General features: G+C 38.7%; 1 protein-coding gene across 3 annotated transcripts in view; it reads left to right on the forward strand.

The window, feature by feature from the left end:
* Window positions 1–17844, forward strand: part of LOC126195813 (anoctamin-1-like) — a 248873-nt gene that overhangs the window by 157541 nt on the left and 73488 nt on the right. For all 3 annotated transcript variants that reach the window (XM_049934452.1, XM_049934453.1, XM_049934454.1), the window contains one exon: window positions 15286–15540. In XM_049934452.1, coding sequence (XP_049790409.1) covers window positions 15286–15540 — 255 coding nt within the window. The remainder of the gene's footprint in view (window positions 1–15285; window positions 15541–17844) is intronic.

The raw sequence follows: 17844 nt of genomic DNA on the forward strand, positions 1-17844 counted from the left end.
GATATTTGCGAAAAAAGGACTAACATCTCTGTAGTTGACTGATTCGGGGTCTTTAATTTTTCCTCTGTTGATGTCAACGCTGCATCTTCTGCACCGTGGGAGGCTTCACCTTGTTCAGATTCTATCATTGTTGTTATTCTGTCAAAACATTTAGAACACACAAAATCGTCACTGGAAACATCTTCACTTCGAAGCAGTTTTCAAATGAGAACACTTATTCCCAACATGAACCAAGTCTGCTTTTTTGTTTGTCTTACATATCACTCATTTATGGATATGCAAATAGTCATCACACTTCACTCTCCTGTGGCCTCAGTCAGAAGACATTTCAAACAGTCCTTTTCACAAAACACACTGCAACTGTGTCAACTGGCAAATTCCTCACGAAAACACACGACTCACTAGATGGTTTCAGATTTCTTAGAAGCCTCTTCAGTAAACAAACGAGCACTGAACTACTACTATACACAAACTTGCAATGAACAACCATGGCAAAGAAACTACAACAAAGGGTAAGAAATAACTGCAACAATGAAAGTGAAAAGAAATAACTGCAACAATGAAAGTGAAAATAAATAACTGCAACAATGAAAGTGAAAATAAATAACTGCAACAATGAAAGTAAAAATAAATAACTGCAACAATGAAAGTAAAAATAAATAACTGCAACAATGAAAGTGAAAATAAATAACTGCAACAAAGACAATAGAAATAAACATTGTAACAAAGAAATTACTAAGAAACAACTTCAGTGAAGGCATACATTATCCTTGAAAGTTAAATAAAATGATTTTTTAAAATAAAACCTGTCGAAAATAAAAGTGGAAGCTCTCCTTTACAGAAAATATAGTACTACATGGTAATAATCAACAGAAAAAATCAAAATGTTATGGATTGGCATTTTTGAAAAAAAAGTTTCCATAAATTATAAAAAAGTTCAGAACGTTATAGTAAAAGAACTTTGACACATAAGTCCAAATGGAGGATTTCTTTGTAATCATAAAGCAATTTTAAATAAAAAACCGTAACTTAATATCTAGAACTGTTTCAGAGATACAGCATTTTAAAATTTTTACAAAATTCGCATCTTCAAAATGGTATGCGCACTGTCATCTATGGAGGGCTGTATCCCGGAGCAGAAATTTTTTTGGAGAAAACAAAAAATGTGTTCCTTACTTAGTCCTTCATTTTAACACATGTTTAATTCAATAACATCCGATACTATGAAGGTAACCCCCTCTGCCTGAAGTGATACGGAATATGCCCTGTATTCTCTCATCTCCTGGAGCGTTCTCAGCATTTAGACACTCAATTCGATTTCGGTAGTAACGCTATTCAAATCTCTGGCCTACCATATTGATCTGTCTTTCATGCCGTTTCCGAATATCGGAATGTGAACTTCAAAAATACCGCCCCCAGGTTCGTGTCCCACGCTTGACCAACTGCTCTCGGGCTCCATCTCTAGTAACACTGATATTGATAGGACGCTAGAGTTTACCTTTCCTACCTTCAAGAGTCGTGAAGTCATCGAAGATCACCATAGAAAGGCTGCTCTGGTGTGCACTTTAGTCTTTGGCCGAAGTGGTATCCTTATTAGGCTTCTGAGACTTAATAAAAAAACCAGTGCGTCAGGTACTATCCAAAGTAAAGTAGTTGTCGCTTTAGCCGGTAAGATCACCAGATAAAATATTAGTCACCTGTTCCCTTAAAAAGAGCACACTGGTCATTTTGGATTGCTGTAGCTGGTTGTAATTGGTACTGGGTGGTCATGTGACCCTCACTGACGATGTATGTCATGGCAGTGAAATGGCGTGTATGTGCTAGCCGATTATATTGAACAAGTGCAGTAAGGCAGGCCAGCATGGAAATGTGACTGAGATGAGCTACCGGATTTGAACATGGCAATGACCATGCTGTGAATGAAATAGCCCAATTGTTGATGCGTCAATGCCAACTGCTGAACATCTACTAGGAATGGTGTACCACTTACAGCCACATAACACAGCGTGAGAACGGCGGTCGCGCAAAGATCCTAACCGACAGGGATCGGGGATATGTCACACATTGTGACAACCCGTTTCACACAAAACAAGTATTGCTGTTGTCACTGAACGCATAGCCATCTTAATCAGTTCCCAAGTGAACATTGTGAAGGGAACTACACGCAGTGGATAATCGAAATCGGATCCATTGCAAACGGCGTTGCTCATAGGGGCACATAATAAATGGTCTTCTCAGTAGGCCAAATAACACAGAAACTGGACAGTGGGTGACTGGAGATGTGTAGTGCAGTTCAGCGAGTGGCAATTTCGGAACTTTTCCAAATGATGAAAGGCATCGAGTGCCCTGACAGATCGGTGAGGCACTTAATCCGTAGTGTAGTTCAGACCAGAGATGGATCTGTGATGTTTTGGGACCAATGTTCGTAGCATGTTTTCTGGGACTATTCATTCGGGTTACTGTGACCAAGAGCCAGGATGTTTATTTGAACGTTCTTGGAGACCATATGTTGTCCTTTCTTCTACGACTTGATGAGTACACTGTGGAAATTCTTATCTTCCAGGTGACAACCACTATGTTCATAGGACTGCCCACATACATTCCTGGTTGGACTAATACACTCTATCGCACCTCATCTGACTCGCTAAAGTAACCGATATTAATGCCATAGAAAAAAGGGTAAACGTAACAGTCAATATTCCTGCCCTTTGGTAACTTTACGGGGTTGAATCGTCAGTTAGTTGCTTCAGCTGGATGTGTCATGTCTAGAGAAACTTGGAGTTAATCTCCTTCTCATAATAAAGTCAAGAAATGGTGGCACACGGTGTTGGCCTGAGGCGTCCTGGGAGTGATCAACTTTTTATCCAATATTTTTAATGAAGGAAGTAATCAAGAAGACGTAGTCCAGCGACGATATTGCGCTCTGTGTTTGAAGTGAATGAAGCGGAAGAGTATAAATGAATATATTAGCTTCAGATATCGGATGTAGTGCTGGTGCTTGGACATAATACATTGAATGAGGTCAACAAAAGTGTGATAATGCGCCTAACAACAGTTAGGAGAGAGACCCAATGCATCTACAAGGTCCCACAGAATGGGCAAATCAGAAAGAGGACGGAAATATAAAGGTTGAAGTTCATACCAGTTCGGAGGGCCTAATGAACCATAAAAGTGTCAGCCAGCTTTGCAAGCGAACTCCAAGCGAAAGGGCGTGGCCCCAGAGAAGAGGGCGTGTCAGTGGAATTTCGTCGCGCGTCCGTCATCGATCCACGGTTAGAGGTGTTAGCCACATCTGTTTCTTTGTAGCATCCCCATTACAGAGTTGTATCATTCCACGGTCTTACTGTTAAGTCGGCAGGTCGCAGTCTAGTGCATGGGTTTTCAATCTTTTAGGTTATTGAGCTACATTGGAAGAAGACTAGGGTTTTTTGGCCGCACATAATATTCTTAACACTAACAGCAACCCCAGAGAAAAAAGAGGGGAGGGGGAATGGGATGGGCCAATGAGAGAAGAGAGAATAGTATCGTGTGGCGGGAGTTTCGAATTGGAAATATTCAGAACGGAATTTTGTGGATTCGTGTGATAGATATTCGTTTCTTAGGCCGCTTTGATACTTGGTTTGGGCTGCGGTTTTGGTGGACACCCCTCGTGTATTGGTATGCTAGCTGCCTGTAGATCACGGGGCCCCAGGTTCGATTGTGGGCTGGGTCGAAGTTTTTCTTCGCTCGATGACTGGATGTTTGTGTTGCATTCGTTTTATGTCATCTTCACCGACTCTCAAGTCGCCAAAGTGGGGTCAAATAGGAAGACTGTGGTGTCACCGCCAGACACCACACTTGCTAGGTGGTAGCCTTTAAATCGGCCGCGGTCCGTTAGTATACGTCGGACCCGCGTGTCGCCACTATCAGAGATTGCAGACCGAGCGCCGCCACACGGCAGGTCTACAGAGACTTCCTAGCACTCGCCCCAGTTGTACAGCCGATTTTGCTAGCGATGGTTCACTGACAAAATACGCTCTCATTTGCCGAGACGATAGTTAGCATAGCCTTCAGCTACGTCATTTGCTACGACCTAGCAAGGCGCCATGTTCAGTTACTATTGATACTGTAAATAATGTACAGACAAGAGCTACGTTCAACATTAATGGATTAAAGTATTCCACCATCTGCGTCCGTTTTTCTGAAGTCTAAATTCCTTGCCCTGTTCCAGACCACACGCCAGCCTGCGTGAGCTTAAACGCGTGCCTTTCAGCTTCCTCTAAAATTCGTGGGTTGCCTCTCCTGCCAATCCACAACAAAGACTTTAACCAGGCGCCCGAGACGGAGCACCCTGGCCAATAATGCCATAAGGTTATACATTATTACAGATAACTTTCGTTGCAGAAAAAGGCTTCATCACTTTAAACAAATAACTTGTTTTTTTTTCAGATTTACACATGAAGTACATTTTACGTTAGCAATTTTCTCGTCTCAGTCGACTAATCATGGCAAAATGACCGATGATTCAAAAAATGTATGCAAGTTAGTGGTGCCTAATATGCAGTTTTGCACATGAATGTGTAACTAAAGTTATGAGGATTCCTTCTTCGTACAAAAGTCAGAGAATTAAGGAATTAACAATAATGATGATAAATTAGTGATGATCAAATCAAATTCGTAGCTGATATTCGTGAATGGATCGTATTGTAGACTCTTGATGCTACTGAGAACTGAAAGACTTGGAAGTGTGTCGTCCAAATAATTGCAAACGTCGACATTTATTTACTCGAGAAAATATATAGGTATAAAGAAATAAAACTTTTTTTAGAAGGCAGTATACAGGGCCCTTTTATCCTTTGTGTCTTGTTTTATTTCTGAGTGCCAAATAATATACAAAATTATTTTTCTCCTCCTTCATCGTTGAAACAATTTTCAACAAACACGTGTTGCGTCTATTCCCATTCTTAGTGACGCTGTGTGGTTTTTTTAGACATTGTAAAACCAAAGTAACCTTATGATTGGAGATAGTTTGTATCTTGTGTAGGAAAAGAAAGTCGTAGGAAAAATACCAGGTAGTAATGCAACCTTTGCAAAATGTCAAGAAAAAAAGCAAAAATTGAAATAAAAATTGAGAAGAGACAAAAGCACAAAATCCATTACTTTAACGTTAGCAATCGAAGAGGGAATTGGTTAACTTCCGTTTGGCAGGCAACGTCTCCTGCGTATGTTTTCGCTCATGTACAGTTTTCGACATACTGTACATTCGTCACAAGTAGTCGGTCGTTGTCACCGAGCCACACGCAGTGTGATTGGTAGCTGATTCATGCGCTGACATGTAAAAAGCTCACCTACCTACAAGTAATTGATTTTGAACGGAAATTCCCTCTCGTATGTAAGTCAGTTATTTCACAGTGTAAAATGCCCCCAGTCATTTGAATGCATGACCCGTTGTCTTCAGTCTGACGAGATTCGAACTTTTACATGGTTCCATCAAACCGTATTAGACTGTCTGTTAACGAAAACTCTCCTGTTCTGATCGAGCGATGATGATTTCCAGCCCATTCCCTTAAGGAGCGCGGAAAGAACGATTGTGTAAACACCGCTGTGCGTGGTACTCTAGCCCTCGCGATCCCTGCAAGAGTGACACGTAGGGGGGTTTTAGTATATTCCAAGATTCACCTTTGAAAGCTGGCTCTTGAAATTTTGTAAGTACGCTTTTTTCAGATAGGTGCAAACTATCTTCAAGCATCTGTCAGTTCCTTTTCTTCAGCATCTCCGTGACACTCTCCCATGGGCAAACACCGGTGACCCTGTCTACTATGCTACCCTTCTCTGTGTACATTCAATAATCCATGTTAGTCCTACGTGATATGCCCTCTCTCCCCCACTAGGACAGTATTCAAGGATGGGTTACTCGAGTGTTTTGTAACCAATCTCCTTTGCAGACCAATTGCATTCCATAGCGTTCTACCAATGAAATGAAGTCGTCATTTGCGTTAACAACTGAGCCTATGTGATCATTCCATTTCATATCCCTACAAATTGTTACACCTAGGTATTTGCATGAGTTGACTGTTTCCAACTGCAGTCATAAGATACTGAAATGCAAAATGTTTCATTACTGAACATTTAAAGCATGTTGCCAGTTTGTGTACCACTTTGAAATTTTATCAGGAGTCAACACTGGCGTCCGACACCACAGTGGTGTCGTGTGCATAGTATCACTCAGTGGCCGGGGACACCATAGTGGTGTCGTGAGCATAGTATCGCGCAGTGGCCGGCGACTGCACTTTATCTTTTGCATTCTGTTGGCGTTTTGTTGAGGTAACAAGTTACACATGTCAACAAGTTTTTTGTTTTTGTTTTTATAAGTACTTGTGCCCTTTCATCGTGGCAGACGAGAGACGATACGATTATTTACGATGAATGCGCTAGCAAAACTTGGGGGTTTTCACTACATCGCGTACGTTTCATCATGACCGACCTTCCGGTCCCTTAAGCAACACCAACTAATAGGCCTACGTATTTTCGAAACCAATAAACGAAAACGAAGAAAACTGCCATATATGTTACAAAAACAAAAAAGAACAATAAACTTAATGTGCAAGTCTTTTGGAATTGCGTTACATCTTGGAGACCGTTTTGCTGCAGATCATACGCAAGAGTAATATTAAGTACCAAAGACAATGCAAATAAACAAATATATGAAACAAACAAATTTTGTATTTATTTACGTATATACATCTTCGAGATTTCATGACAATAGGTGAACAGGGTTGAGAACTAAGGATGAGACTAGTAAAACGTAACAATTTATAATCTCCCGACAACGTCAAGAACGGCCGGCGACAAGTAATCCGAATTAGCGCTGCCGCCGCCAAGCGAATAAATTTGTACGAGACTTGCGGACGGCAAAGTGTTAATATTTGTGTAGCTTATTTCACACAGTACTTAATTATAGATAACTACATCGTAGGCGAAAAGTCTGACGTTACTACTGATATTGTCTGCAAGTTCATTAATATACAACATGAACAACAAGGGTCCCAAAGACTTTCCCGGGTGCACACCTGAAGCGTAAATGTTCGAACCAACAGATATAGATACAGATAGGTGAGCACAGCCCAAATTCCCATCTGCTGATCCAGCTGTCTCATCATTTCCCTAAACCTTTCTCAAAAAAATGGTTCAAATGGCTCTGAGCACTATGGGACTCAACTGCTGTGGTCATAAGTCCCCTAGAATTTAGAACTACTTAAACCTAACTAACCTAAGGACATCACACACATCCATGCCCGAGGCAGGATTCGAACCTGCGACCGTAGTGGTCGTGCGGTTCCAGACTGTAGCGCCTTTAACCGCTCGGCCACTCCGGCCGGCAAACCTTTCTCCAGTGAATAGAATTGTTCCTTACGAATTTTATTTTCCATTCTTGTCTGAGCTAGGACTCAGTCTCTAATGATCTGACTGTCGACAGGATGCTGACTCTAAGCCTTTAACCTTTCATCCAGCTTTTTAGTGGCTTTACATTAATGTCATCATCATTTCTGTTGACTTCATCACTGATGTTTCCCGAAGGTGTTGAGACTGGATACTTTTGTTGTACCATTACCTTGTGGTTCCTAATCCAGAGTGTTGTTGGCTTAGTATTCTACACTCTGGTAACTCAGACGTATTTTATTGTGATTCATTTGATTTTTCCTAAATTTTGTTTCCGTTAGTTAGCTAGCTAGTTAGTAGTTCAATAACAAAATTATTGATAAACGTTTATGATATGGAATGTGTTAGTAGAACAAATTTGTATCCGTCCTGAGACACCATGACCGGCCTCATTTGAACTCTTCTGTTGGGAGAGTTAATTTGGAGTTTAGGAACGACTGCTTGGATCGGGTGCGGGGTCTCCTATTGGTGTGGTTCCTGTTGATTCTCTCAGTAGGTGGGACTATACCAGGCACGGCCTACATCTCAACAGGAAAGGGAAGGGTGAACTGGCTGGGGTAATAGCAGGAAATTTAAGGGGGGGAGGCACTGCCATGAATGGTAAAATAACAGTGGTTACAGGTGTTGGACCAGCACCTTTTTTAGGATAGGTAAGACAGAAAGATGTCAAGTTCTACGAGAGGTCAGGATTGAAACAAATCTTCAGTTTAGGAAAGAAATTAAACAGCACAATTCTAGCACATTGGATCACCAGTCACAGCTGTCAATTATAAATTTTCACCAGTCACCAGAAATTTTATCTCCACCAAGTTGTATCTCAGTCCTAGGTAACTGCATTGATGAATTAAAGTCACCCAACCCAGTTGACATAATCTGCCTCTCTGAACACCATGTGACCACTGGTATAGGAACTAGGCCTAAGCACAATGAGAAACTCAGACAGGAGAGTACTGCAAATGTTAGAATAAGGAAAGGTTCTCATAAAAGTATGATTAAAAATAATGTAAGTATATTTCATCAAAATATTGGGAGTTTAAAAAATAAAATAGATGAGCTTCTGGTTTGTTTAGAAGATTTAGAAGCTGAGGATGAAATAGATATACTATGCCTGTCTGAGCATCACATTGTTACTGATACGGATAAGGTAAATGTAAGTGGATATAAGCTCTCTGCACATGTAATTAGAGAAAATATGGAGGAAGAAGGAGTTGCCATATATGTCAAAAGTTATCATTGTGCAAAAAGTATAGAAACAAAAAAGTTTTGTGTAGTGAAACATATAGAAGCATGTGCCAGTGAGCTTAAATTAAATAAAGGCACATTTATAATTGTAACTGTATATAGGTCCCCATCAGGATATTTTCATCTATTTCTGAAAAATTTGGACTCCTTGTTGTGCTATCTGTCAGATGGAGAAGTAAATTATTATTTGTGGGGACTTCAATGTAAATTCTCTGAAAGAGGGTAATAGGAAAAATGACCTTGAAGTATTGCTCGGTTCTTTCAATTTGACACCCGTTATTGATTTTCCTACTCGGGTGGTAAAGCTCACTGATAGATAACTTCTTTATAGACCAAGTTAAGTTTAACCAGATAAATGCTCAGCCTGTTGAGAATGGTCTTTCTGATCATGGTGCACAGCTAGTTACAATATATGACATAGCTCCATTCAGCAGTTCTAAAGAGTCCTCCAAAGTAATATGTTCAGTCAACGATTTAACAATTGCAAATTTCAGGGAAAGCCTACAGCAGTTAGACTGGGATGAAGTGTACCGTGAACCTGATGCCAATTTAAAATAGAATTTATTTCATGACACTTTTGTAAATGCATTTGAAAACTGCTTCCCCAAGAAAATAGTTAATTATACTCGTAAGAAACCATGTAACAAACCATGGCTTACTAAGGGTATAAAAATATCTTGTAACCGGAAAAGGGAAATGTATCTGACAGCAAGAAAGATTAGTGACCCAGAAACTATCAAACATTATAAAAACTATTGTGCTATATTAAGAAAAGTTATTTAAAAATCCAGAAGTATGTGTATCATGTCTGAAATCAGCAACTCGGATAATAAAATTAAAACAATTTGGAATATTATTCAAAGAGAAACAGGTCAACCAAGAGCACAGGAAGACAGTATTACCATCAAATTGAATGAAAACTTTACGAACAAAAAGTCAGAAGTTGAAAATATTTTTAATAATCATTTTCTAACTGTTGTGGATATAGTAGGATCCTGGTGTTCATTAGAAGATGCTAGGCAGTTAATGGAAGAGGCCACACCTATGCAATTTGATACAATTGAAATCTCACCCACTTCTCCCTCTGAAATTAGGAAAATAATAAACTTGCTTAAAAGCAAAAACTCGCATGGAATTGATGGCATTTCCAGCAAAATACTAAAAGCTTGTTCTCAACAGATAAGTAAGATTCTCAGCCACCTGTGTAATAGTTCTCTGTAACAGGGCATTTTCCCTGATAGACTGAAATATGCTATTGTTATACCTTTGCATAAAAAAGGGGATAGATCTGATGTCAACAATTACCGTCCAATCTCCCTTCTAACAGCTTTATCCAAAAGTTTTGAGAAAGTAATGTATTCAAGAGTAGCTTCACATATTTGTAAAAATGAAGTACTAACAAAATGTCAGTTTGGTTTCCAGCAAGGTTTTTCAACGGAAAATGCCATATATGCTTTCACCAATCAAATTTTGAATGATCTGAATAACCGAACACCACCCATTGGGATTTTTTGTTATCTCTCAAAGGCTTTTGATTGTGTAAATCATGAAATTCTGCTAGACAAGCTCAAGTATTGTGGCATGAGTGGGACAGTGCACAAATGGTTTAATTCGTACCTAACTGGAAGAGTGCAGAAATTTGAAATAATTAGTTCTCATAATATGGAAAGATCAGCACATTCCTCAAACTGGGGAACTATCAAGAATGGGGTTCCACAAGGGTTGGTCTTGGGTCCTTTGTTGTTCTTAATATATATTAATGACTTGCCATTCTATATTCATGAAGAGGTAAAGATAGTTATTTGCTGATGATACAAGTATAGTAATCACACCTGACAAACAAGAATTAACTGATGAAATTGTCAATAATGTCTTTCAGAAAATTACTAAGTGGTTCCTTGTAAATGGACTCTCATTGAATTTTGATAAGACACAGTACATACAGTTCCGTACAGTAAATGGTATGACGCCATTAATAAATATAGACCCTAATCAGAAGCATGTAGCTAAGGTAGAATATTCAAAAATTTTAGGTGTGTCCATTGACGAGAGGTTAAATTGGAAGAAATACATTGATGATCTGCTGAAACGTTTGAGTTCAGCTACTTATGCAATAAGGGTAATTGCAAATTTTGGTGATAAACATCTTAGTAAATTAGCTTACTACGCCTATTTTCACTCATTGCTTGCATATGGCATCATATTTTGGGGTAATTCATCACTGAGGAATAAAGTATTTATTGCACAAAAGCGTGTAATCAGAATAATAGCTGGAGTCCACCCAAGATCATCCTGCAGACATTTATTTAAGGATCTAGGGATATTCACAGTAGCTTCACAGTATATATACTCTCTTATGCAATTTGTTATTAACAACCAAACCAAATTCAAAAGTAATAGCAGTGTGCATAACTACAATACTAGGAGAAAGGATGATCTTCACTATTCAAGATTAAATCTAACTTTGGGAAAGAAAGGGGTGAATTATATTGCCACTAAAGTCATTGGTCACTTACCAAATAGTATCAAAAGTCTGACAGATAACCAACAAGTATTTAAGAAGAAATTAAAAGAATTTCTGAATGACAACTCCTTCTACTCCATAGAGAAATTTTTAGATATAAATTAAGAAAAAAAGAAAAAAAATTATAAAAAAAGAAAAAAAATAAAAATAAAAAAGTTGTTATATTAACTTAATTATGTTGTTAAATTAACTTAATTATGTCATGTATTGGAAAATTTGACTTGTTCCACATCATTACGAAATATCGTATTCATGATCCATGGAACTAGTATTAATCTAATCTAACCTAATCTAATCTAGAACACTTACACACATGTCTATATGTACAAGCACCTGTACAGCTACTCAATCCTGTAAAAACTACTTAAAACATGTAGAGCAACAGACACAAGTAGAAATATTTAAATGGTCAAGCAAATAGATAAAGAGGCAAGAGTCATTTTCAAGGAGGAACTCTAAACATTTAGCAGTGGGCACACCAGTCTACAAGGAATATAGCAGAAGTGATCCACAAAAACCACCAATTATCATCGATATCTGTTGTATAATCTTATAACCTATTCGCAGCTCAAATTTACTGAGATACCTTGAACAGAATTACCTCCTCTAAGAAAACCTACATGTATTCTGAAAACCTCAATTGTGCGAAACATGATTAGTTTTTTTCTCATATGACATCTTTATAGCCATTTATCAGGGGCCTCACATGGATGCAGCATTTCTTGAGCTGCAAAAATCATTTGACATGTACAATAACTAAATGGAAGTCTGATCACATCAGTTATGAAGAGCAAGTTGTGACTGAATTGATGATTTCTTGGCACAGAAAGCACAGCATATCGTATTAGACAGTGTCATTGACAGTCACAGAACTAATTACAGATGTGCCCCAGGAAGTGTGTTGGGATCCATGATGTGTGTTAGTGATGTAACAGACAATTTTAGTAGTAACCTTTAGTAGTAACCTTTAGTAGTAACCTTTAGTAGTAACCTTAAACTACAAATAACCAGTCAGATCTTGGTAAGATTTCAAACTGATGCAAAGACTGACCACTTACTTTAAATGTTCAGAAATGTAAAGTTGTACACTTCATGAAACACACATATGTAAGATTATAAAGTAATTGGCTGGATAAAAAATCTGCTCACTAAACAGTGGCAGGAGAACACACATATAAAAAAGATTTTATGTATGCAAGCTTTTGGAGCCAATGGCTCCTTGTGGCAGAAGAGTTAAGGGGTAAGGAAGAGGGGTGAAGAAAAAGGACTGGAGAGGTTTAGGAAAAGGGGCAGAGTTCGGAAAAGTCACCCAGAACCCAGGGTCAGGGGAGACTTACTGGATGGGATGAGAAGGAAAGACAAACTGTTGTGAACTGCGCCACATGAGGTTTGAAAGCCTGAGAACTTTATGTGGAAGACACAGTAATATGCAAGACAGAGATTACTGCTAAAACATGGTGAACGAGTTAATAAGAGTGAAAAGCTAAGTTCATAGTACGTAATAAAGGTGGGAGGGGGATGGAAAAATAAACTGGTCAGAAAATGAAAGATGTAGAAACTAAAGCTGAGTGCAGAAAGCAGTAGTTACTGTGAAGAAATGCCAAGATGGAAGAAATTAACATAAATTAAAGCCAGGTGAGTGGCGAGAACCAAGGACATGTCTTAGCACTAGTTCCCACCTGCGGAGTTCTGAGAGAATGGTGTCTGGGGGAAGAATCCAGACAACGTGTATGGTGGGTGAAGCAGGCACTGAGGTCATGACTGTCATGTTTTAGAGCATGCTCTGCAACAGGGTATTGTGTGTGCGCAGTATACAGCCTATGCCTCTGCGCCTTGATCCCAACTGATAAATTGGTGGAAGTCATTCTCATGTGAAAGGCTGTACAGTGTTTACATTAAAGCTGGTATGTGATGTGTCATTTCACAGGTGGCGCTCCCTTTGATAGTATATGTTTTGCCATTTACAGGTCTGGTATAGGTGGTGGTAGAAGAGTGCATAGGGCAAATCTTGCAGGGGGGGATGGTCACAGGAGTAGGAGCCATAGGATGGGGAGATTGTTCCAGAGGGAGAATAAGGTCTGACAAGGATATTGCGGATTGTGAAGGTGATGAAAAGCTGTTCTAGGTGTGGTGGTCAAAATCTCAGAATGGGTCTCATTTCAAGGCATGATTTTTAAGAAGTCATGGCCTTGTCTAAGCAGCTGGTTAATGCACTGAAGACCAGGATAATACCGAGTGACAAGTGGTGTGTGATGAAGCTGTTTTTTGGAGCAATCAGCAGAATCAGGATTGGATGTGATGATGTGGGAAATCTGCTTTTGAACTAGCAAACATATACTATCAAAGGGAGAGCCAAGTGTGAAATGACACGTCACATTCCAGCTTTTATGCAAACACTGTTCGGCCTTTCACATGAGCATGACTTCCACCAAGTTATCTGTTAGGATGAACGGGCAGAGGTAGAGGGTGTATACTGCCAACACACAATATCCTGTTGCAGAGTGTGCTCTACAGCACGACAGTCGTGACCTCGGTGCCTGCTTCACCACAAGCGTCATCTGGATTCTCCTCCCAGGCACCATATTCTCAGAACTCCGCAGGTGGGAACTAGTCCTATGACATGTCCTTGCTTCTCGCCACTCACCTGGCTTTAATTTATGTTAATTTCTTCCATCTTGGCATTTATTCACAGTAAATACTCCTTTCTTCACTCAGTTTTAGTTTCTACATATTTCATTTTCTGACCAGTTTATTCTCCCGCCATCCCTCTCCCACCTTTATTACATACAATGCACTTAGCTTTTCTCTCTTATTAACTCGTTCACCATGTTTTAGCAGTAATCCCTGTCTTGCGTGTTGCTGTGCCTTCCACATTAAGCTTTTAGGTTTTCAAATGTCATCCGGTGCAGTTCCCAACAGTCTATCTTTCCTTCTCATCCCAACCGTAAGTCTCCCTTGCCCCAGGGTTCTAGCCAACTTTCCTGAACTCTGCCCCTTTTTCCAAACCTATCCAGTCCTTTTCCTTCACTCCTCTTCCTTAACCTTCAACCCTTCGGCCAGGAGAAGGAGCCACTGGCTGCCACTTGGTGAATAGATTTTTTTATCTATCCTATTACTTTATATTGTCAACAATTGATTATTTTCATTGTTATAAATATGTAAGATTGTATGACTGCAATGTCAGTTAGTGACAGTTGGAATTGTTCTGTCCATTAAAGTACCTGGTTGCAGTATACCTGTAACTCTTCAGTAATGAAGTAGAAATGTATGCAAAAAGTTGAGTTCCCTCCTATTGTTTTAGCCATATGATGACTTTAATATCTTTTGTCTAGGAATAAAAGTATTAATATTTTGCATATGAGACATCAACTCTTCATTTAACTTGCAAAGTCTGTTAGAAAATTTCAGAACCAATACCACAAAAACATTTTTAAATGAAGAAGACTCATAACATGGATTCTATTGAATCCTTCTCCCGAATACATTCCTCCACTACGTATAAACCTCTCCAAGTAACTTTCTCATTTGTAAAAATAGTCTTGAAATGAGTCTCGAGCAATCACCGAAAGTTACTAAATTAAACGTTGTCTTATACTTTCAGTGGTTATGGATAAATGCTTTAACAAATCCCTCCATGGGACAAGGATTCAATCAAAGCAAAGGAAAATGTAAAATTTTTGAGCATTTTTCTTTGAGTTAAAGTCTGACTTTTACTTCATATTCATAGACCCATATCTTATCAACAAATATTTGTCTTTGTGCACACACACAAGACAATTAAAAAATGCTGCTGTTAAGTTTTCTGTGCAGTCGTGTACAGTTAAAATGAATTTGATGCAATACTACTGCTGATTCAATTCATGATTGTTCAGAAACTGTGAATGTAATATATTCTTTAATAAGCTCCAGTAACTTGGAGACAATGCCAGCAAACTGGAAACAAATCTGCTGATGAATTTTGAAGCTAATATGCCTCAGTACTGCTGTCAACACAACTCAAATTACTCTGGAACTTTCAAATGTGCTTTACATTTCCCAGTATCTTTTGTAATAAAAGGCAACTTATAACATAGTCTTATTTTTTTCTTTTTCTTTTGTAGATTCCCACAATGTCAATTAATGGAAGTTCGGTGGACTTCGTACTGGTGTGGGAAGAAGAAGGAAGCAAAGCAGCATCTAGTGCTGCGGCAAATGCCAAGATAAAACGAGAGATCTTTGAAAAACATTTGGAAGAAGAAGGTCTGATTCTGGAACATGAAAAAGTGAAGCATTTGAATTTTGTGAAAATACATGCTACTCATGAAGTGCTGTGCCGTTATACTGAAATCCTGAAACTTCGTATGCCAATGAAAGAGGTATTATTATTATTATTATCATTATCATTATTATTATACTGAGTAATATAAATCTATTGTAAATTTCGACTCGTCAGCAGGAGTACACAGGCACGCACACCTGTGCAGCCACAATGTTTCCGCACAGGTGTGTGTGTGTGTGTGTGTGTGTGTGTGTGTGTGTGTGTGTGTGTGTGGGGTTGTTGTTGTTGTTGTTGTTTTTTTTTTTTTTTACAGACCATATCTTGCCATATTTATTTTTAGTTTAATCAGGGTAGCTTGCAAGAGCCAACATAGCCAAACAAAACATTTACCCACGATATATTGTTTTCATTTTATTTACACTAAATAGTGCACTTTATAAACAATAATGTTACAGAAGAGAGGTAAAATGCTACAGAATTTATTTTTATTGTCATTTGTGGCACTGTGAGTAACAGTAGCTTGCTTAATGACTATGTAAGCTCTGATCTTGTCAGGTTGATATGACTCTTATCCCTGGAATGGGTGGGTGAAAAAAAATAACGTGAATGGACGGGATGGGTCTGAGAGACCAACTTTTTATTTACCTCCCACACTAATGAATACATAAATTTTTAACAGCAGTGCCAAAAATACTTCTTTTACCCTTTTACTGTTTAGTATTTAAATTTCTCCTCCATATCCTTAAAAATAGGGTTATTCCTTTGACAATCAGAGAATCAAAGTATTCAATAATTAAAAATGTTCTTGGAAATTTAAAACCTTTTTTGAAGTTCTTGTCCTTAGAAGTTATGAATTTAGGATCTTCACACACACAGTATTATACAATATTACACATTTAGTGTATAGTACGATCTAATAAAAAAAATGGTTGTGACTCTTTATGATATATATGTTACTGATCGGTATTTTCTGCACAATCTGTTCCAAACCCAGTCGCTTGCCCGCGAAAGGCAAAGGTCCCGAGTTCGAGTCTTAGTCGGGCACACAGTTTTAATCTGCCAGGAAGTTTCATATCAGCACACACTCCGCTGCAGAGTGAAAATCTCATTCTGGCTTGAGAAATAGTTTTCTTGAAATATCACTCTTGTGTTTGCTTTGTATACTGCAAATACGTTTATACCAGCAACATTCAAAATGGCACAAGGCCAGCATCTTGTTTGCCATCTAACATTATACTGAACACATGGCATCAACCACATCCAGTCTACTCGTTGTTGAATTCTAGAACATAATAATATCTGATTTTTTCAAATTATCTATTTCTGCATTGATTTTATTGCTTGTATGCCTTGATGATAACAAAATTACACTTTTATTTTTCTGTGGTACATATGACACCAACAGGAAATTGATATTAAACCAGAATGTGTACGAATGTATTTCTCTTTTCTTGTGAGGAAAGATATCCGAAGGAATATCTCTTCTATTGTCGTGCAATTTTCCAAGGGTTGTAAACTTATAATCTGTGAAAAGTTTTCTAGCAGGAGTGTAGCTCTGAACCAGTTGTCGGTGGTAATATTCCTTCCTGTACCCTTCACTGGTTCTAAAAGTCTTAGCATAACATCATCAGCTGTGTTACTCACCTGGAAGAAATCTGCAGGTTGTTGTTCCAAATTTTGTACATACTACACTTTTGCATCTTCCATGATAAACATTTTGATCCTATACTTTCCAGGTTTTGAAGGAATGTACACTCTGAAAGAACATCATCCCCAAAAAGGTAGTAACATTTCACCCAAATGGAATACAGTGGTATAAGGTATTCACTCATTGTGTAATGCCTTGTGTAGTTTTTTTGGGGATTCATCACATACAGGGGCCAACTTGTCACCTTTTTAACATTCCTCTCTTGTGTGAATATCATCTAATCTAATACATCTCAAAAGAAAATTATCTTTTTAGTGACATACTTGGTGGGAAGAGCTCTGTCCCTGTGCCACAAGTGTCTCAGAATTCTTCCATATTCATGTTACCCCCACGAAGAATGCCAAAAGTGTACAGAAGACCCAAAAATGCCTTGAACTTCTCTTTTTTCAAGTTTATAGCAGTATTTGGGTCTCTTTTATAAAGAGGTTTTATGTGATCTGTGTAAGAATTTGTGCTCTGTTATCAAGGCAAGCAAATCATTGTCAGTGAACAGTTGTCAGGGCTTGACAATGGTGTTAGCATTTCTGGCTTCCTGAGTGACACCAATCAAATGCCCCCCCAGGGGGTCCACAACTCTTTTGTGGATACGTGCGTAGCGAGCACAGGACCCCGAGCTAATGTGGCCCTCCTTCCTTTCCGGGCTGCATACCTTCCCTTTCCGCATCCTTCCCTATCCCCGATCTTTGCCCCCCT

This window comes from Schistocerca nitens, chromosome 7 (assembly GCF_023898315.1).
Source record: "Schistocerca nitens isolate TAMUIC-IGC-003100 chromosome 7, iqSchNite1.1, whole genome shotgun sequence".
Taxonomy (NCBI): domain Eukaryota; kingdom Metazoa; phylum Arthropoda; class Insecta; order Orthoptera; family Acrididae; genus Schistocerca; species Schistocerca nitens.